The 4,759-nt window shown below is 39.9% G+C and overlaps 2 protein-coding genes across 2 annotated transcripts in view; both read right to left on the minus strand.

Moving 5' to 3' along the window:
• acsl2 (acyl-CoA synthetase long chain family member 2) overlaps nucleotides 1-4,519 on the minus strand; it is a 180,440-nt gene extending 175,921 nt beyond the window's left edge. The window contains exons 1-5 of the mRNA XM_037681113.1: nucleotides 4,295-4,519; nucleotides 3,246-3,360; nucleotides 3,046-3,110; nucleotides 2,876-2,965; nucleotides 428-527 (exon numbers count right to left, since the gene is read on the minus strand). Of these exons, the coding sequence (XP_037537041.1) occupies nucleotides 428-527; nucleotides 2,876-2,965; nucleotides 3,046-3,110; nucleotides 3,246-3,360; nucleotides 4,295-4,519 (595 nt within the window). The remainder of the gene's footprint in view (nucleotides 1-427; nucleotides 528-2,875; nucleotides 2,966-3,045; nucleotides 3,111-3,245; nucleotides 3,361-4,294) is intronic.
• Nucleotides 1-4,759, minus strand: part of prkg1l (protein kinase cGMP-dependent 1, like) — a 155,914-nt gene that overhangs the window by 140,301 nt on the left and 10,854 nt on the right. The window lies entirely within an intron of this gene.

Below are 4,759 nucleotides of genomic sequence, written 5' to 3' on the forward strand. Positions count from 1 at the left end.
TGTGTGTGTGTGTGTGTGCGTGCGTGCATGCGTGCGTTCGTGCGTGCGTGCATTCGTGCGTGCGTTTGTGCGCCATTGGAAAAAGAGAACATGAACCACTGGATGATATCACTGGACGTAAATCACAATCACACACACTCTTCATAATGACTCTGCGGTACAAGCCTATGATAATCTTTGAGCACTAATTCATCTCATGAGATCTCACAATATGAAATGAGAGAGCCCACAAGGTCATTTAAGAGGTTTACATTGACTAAAACAGGCTGTAACTCTGTTCCTGCTCAGCATGAGATGATTTTAGTTTGAAACTCCGGCGTGAATGACAACGAGTGATACGAGTTATTTATTTATTTGCTGAAATGACTGATCAAGGACAAGAAAAACAAACATTTCTCATGTTATTTCTATGTGCAGGTTTTCTCACCAAGGTTGAGGATGTGAACAATGGCCTCCACGCCCAGAGTATCATACAGCGGCACTAGAACCATGGAGTAGGTGTAGCAGGCCATCTCAGAGATGATCCACTGTCACCAGCAGAGGGAGACGAAGCAGCACAGTTACACTCAGTCTACTTCACTCACAAGTAGATCAGGATAAAGAAATGTTCATGCACAATATTCTGCTCTGCCAAGCATTTCTCATTTACTAAACAAACATTTTGTTCTAAACAGACTGTTCTCAAGAAGCAGATTGAAATAATAATAATTTTCTGCTCCATCAGACCTCTCAGCCTCTTATTAGACCAGTCAACACAGGAACCACTTGCCTGCTGGATATATTGAATAAAACTGAGATTAGAAGCTGTACTGCACCTTGTTCTCAATATGAATTAAAGGATAAACACTCTCTGAAGAAGGACAAAATTCATTATAAAAATGAAAATATAGGGCTTTAAGAACGGGATTGTAATTCATTACACGTTAAGGCGACGCATGTGTGTGTGATAAAAAACACACAGCCACTTCCAGTGTTGGAAATTCTTGGTAAATTTGAGGGTTTTATTATAATAAAAGCATGAAAGGATCCATTATTTGACAGATGTATAAGTCATTAAATCAAAGTGCTGCGGGTGTATTCTGAGACGTCTGAGAGCTCTTCACATGTTGCATCAGGAGCAACACTAACTTCTTTTAAACTGACAAAATTCTGACACTTTCAGTATCTAGAACTAGAATCATAACTCTTTATTCATGTGTTTGTTTATTTTTGAGTAAAACTAACTGGTTGGTGTGAGGTGTTTCACACATGTGATCCTTATTCTTAAAACCCAACCTGCCATGGAAAACTACCTGTTGCCATGGAGACAAACCTCTACAAATCAGTCAACAAACTATGAAATGTTTGTTGAAAGTCAGAGGCCTTTAAACCACTAATGTTGTCGTGTCGTCCAGGTGCTAGGTCACACAGGAGGGAAAGCAGGTATAACCCATCAAACCTCCTCCACTGATATAGATATATAGAGAGAGAGAGAGAGAGAGAGAGAGAGAGAGAGAGAAAGAGAGAGAGAGAGAGAGAGAGAGAGAGAGAGAGAGAGAGAGAGATAAATTTAGATATATATATAGATATATATTTATGTATGCATGTACTGATATGTATGTATAAGAGGTATTTGTACTGAAAATGCTGAGTTTAGATTTAAAAAAAGGATTATTCATATTAGCCAAAGAAATTAGTCTTGTCTGCACAAAGATGATCATTATTTGTTCAGTATAAATTTTAGTCTCCATGTTGCTGTGTCCTTTACAGCTTGTCCAAACAAAGTGCACCTGTTCAGTGTTTTTCAGATTGTACAGTCACAAACCTTATTATTAAAACATGTTACAGGAGTATGCAGTCACTTCTATTCATTTTGACACAGAATAAAGATGAATTCAGTTTTAGAGGTACTATCTTTACAACATTTTATAAATCCATCCGCAGCAACGATTGCTCTTTCAGGGTTTCTGCTCGTGATTTTCCCCACTTTGGCTTTGCGGTAACTCACTCCAGAGGTGGATCAGCATAAACTTCAGACTTCAATGATGGCATGAAATTTAAGTCATATTTTTTTATTCCGTAAAATAACCTCTTGTGCCCTAGCAGTTTTAATGAATTTGCTTCTGAATTACAAAAGTAGCAGCAAAGGCTCTTTAGGTTTATGTTTGAATGCTCAGCGGTCTAAATCCATGTCACATTACTCCAATTCTGGCCTCCCTTCACTGGCTCCTGGTTCACTTTCAAATTCATTTTAAAATCCTTCTGTACGTTTTTAAATCTCTGAACAGTTCTGCTCTCTCCTATCTCGCTGATCTGCTGCAGCCATATGTCCCACAGCACTCTCTGAGGTCAGCAGACCAGATGCTTTTATTGGTTCCAGGCACTTGTTTTAAGCTCAGAGGTGACAGAACTTTGTTGCAGGTCCAAGACTGTGGAATGAGTTGCCACTGCATGTCAGGCAGGCTCCCTCTCTTACTGTTTTTGTCTCATTTAAAAACACACTTTTATTCCCTAGCTTTTGACATTGTGTGAGTTGACTTGAACTCGTCTGTATTCTATAACGTTAGTCATTTAGTTCTTATCTATAACTATTTGGCTCTATGTATTTTATCCTGTGTTCTTTGCTTGTTTTGTTTCTGCTGTACAACATGATGGTTGGCCTTGTTGCTGTTTGTAAGTGCTTTATAAATAAAGTGGTACGGTATGGTATGTCTCTGAGACTGTTATAGGTACACTGCGCTGTCTCAATCAGTATATATTATAGCCTTTATTGTACACATGTTTCCATGAACAAAGTGTTCATTTTCCATGTGGGGAGTTATTTGGTACCATTCACTGGTTTATAGATGCTTCTGAACAACAGAAGCTAAAACCCTCTGTGTAGTTGAGTTTGTACCTCAGGTCTGTTCGGTGAAAATACTCCAACGTATTTCTGGCAGCCGTTAGAAATCATGCCACTGCCCATCCACTGTGCCTGCTGGGTCACCTGGAAGATTGGACGCGCTCAGTTAAAAAAAAACGTAACACACAGCAGAGCTACCATGACTCAGGAATTGTTAGTCAAACCTCGACATAAGAGATCCATTCGTAGGGCTGACCTGGCTTTCTGAAGCCAAGACATGGACCATGTCCTGAAGGAGACAATAATATCCTCTTCTCATACATTGTTCTTTGAAGATGTATAAGTTTAAGTTCGCTCATTGAGATTCATCTTAAATATGATTGATACATTTTCAGACAATGTTAAAACAATTAAAACATGTCACCTGAGATCCTCAGACCTCTCTGGAACATGTCGTACGCCGTCCTGATGTCGTCATGGTAAAACTCCATCAGAGTGTCATCTTGAAGCAGAGCGGACCGCCTGCAGCTCGGATCTCCCTACAAACAAACAAAAACCCTTACTGAAGACTAAACACACGAGACACGTCTAAATACCGTATTTTCCGCCATACCTGTCGCACCGCCCTGTAAGTCGCATCAGTCCAAGTATGTCTAATAAAGTGGAAAAATTCATAAATACGTCGCTTCACCGTATCTATTATGCATCACCGCTGACACGTCGCATTTGTTACGCATCACCGCTGACAACCCAGAAATGTGGGCCGGACCCAGAAATGTGGGCCGGTGTTGTGCCAAAAATCGATGGGCTACCAAATGGTGTGCACGGGAGGACTTTAACAAGAATTTAACAAGATTAACACTTAAAAACAATTATTTGTTTACTAGAAAATATAGCAAAGTTGTTTCTCAGTCTTCCTTAATAAATGCACTTTGACGGTCAAATCAGCTGCATTTCAAAACCCAATACGCAGAAACATGAACGCACAGATTTCTTCGAAATTTAAAAAGATAACCACTTAAAAACAATAATTTGTTTGCTCAACATTATAGTAAAGGTGTGTCTCAGTTGAACATTTAATTAATAAATGCACTTCAATGGTCAAATTATCTGCATTTCGTCAGGGTGGCGCAGCAAAATGAAGCTGATTTGACGGTTGCTCCAGGCAGACGACGGTGGCAGGATATGAAACCAATTGTGCCATTAATAGCCACCTTTACCTATTACATGATACAACGACATGCCATATGCTCGACTGACGGTTGAAAATGGTGGCGTTCAATATTTTCAGTCAGAATGAATGAAAACGGTCATATCTCAGCCAAAAATTGGTTTATAAATATGGGAAAAAATCTATAAATATGTCGCTTCAGCATATAAGTCGCATGGCATGCAAATTATGCAAAAAAACCTGGGACTTATAGGGCAAAAAATACGGTACTTGAATGCTGCTGTCAATGGCGATGCACTTACGCCGACGGCGACAGACTGAGCTTGTAGGTCACAGGGAGGACGCATGGGCTGAGGACGGGTCACCAGCCAGTACACAGTGAGGGAGGCCAAGGCTCCTAGACCCAGCAGAGAGGAGGTCGACAGAGAGAAGGAGGAGATAGATGGCAAGGTCCCCAGGTCCTCTGATTCAGATACTTTAAATCCTGCGTGTGAGCAAAGTGACCGCAACCACTCCTGGAACTGCATAACTGAGAAGAGAAGAGAATGAGGACAAGCTCTGAGAAAGAAATGTGAAAATTACATGGTGCTTAAATAGACGTTCAGGTCTGCTGTGTGTAAAAAGTGCAGGAGGCAAAATCATGAGGAATTCAAGGAATTCACTTTTGTTTAATGTACTTATTAGTACATTTAAAAAAAAAAACATATTGACTCTGAAATGGATGACTTGTTTATTCTTGTCTTTTTTGCACTTTGTAAATTAATCCA

Source organism: Nematolebias whitei, chromosome 8, assembly GCF_014905685.2.
Source record: "Nematolebias whitei isolate Nwh7 chromosome 8, NemWhi1, whole genome shotgun sequence".
Classification (NCBI taxonomy): Eukaryota; Metazoa; Chordata; class Actinopteri; order Cyprinodontiformes; family Rivulidae; genus Nematolebias; species Nematolebias whitei.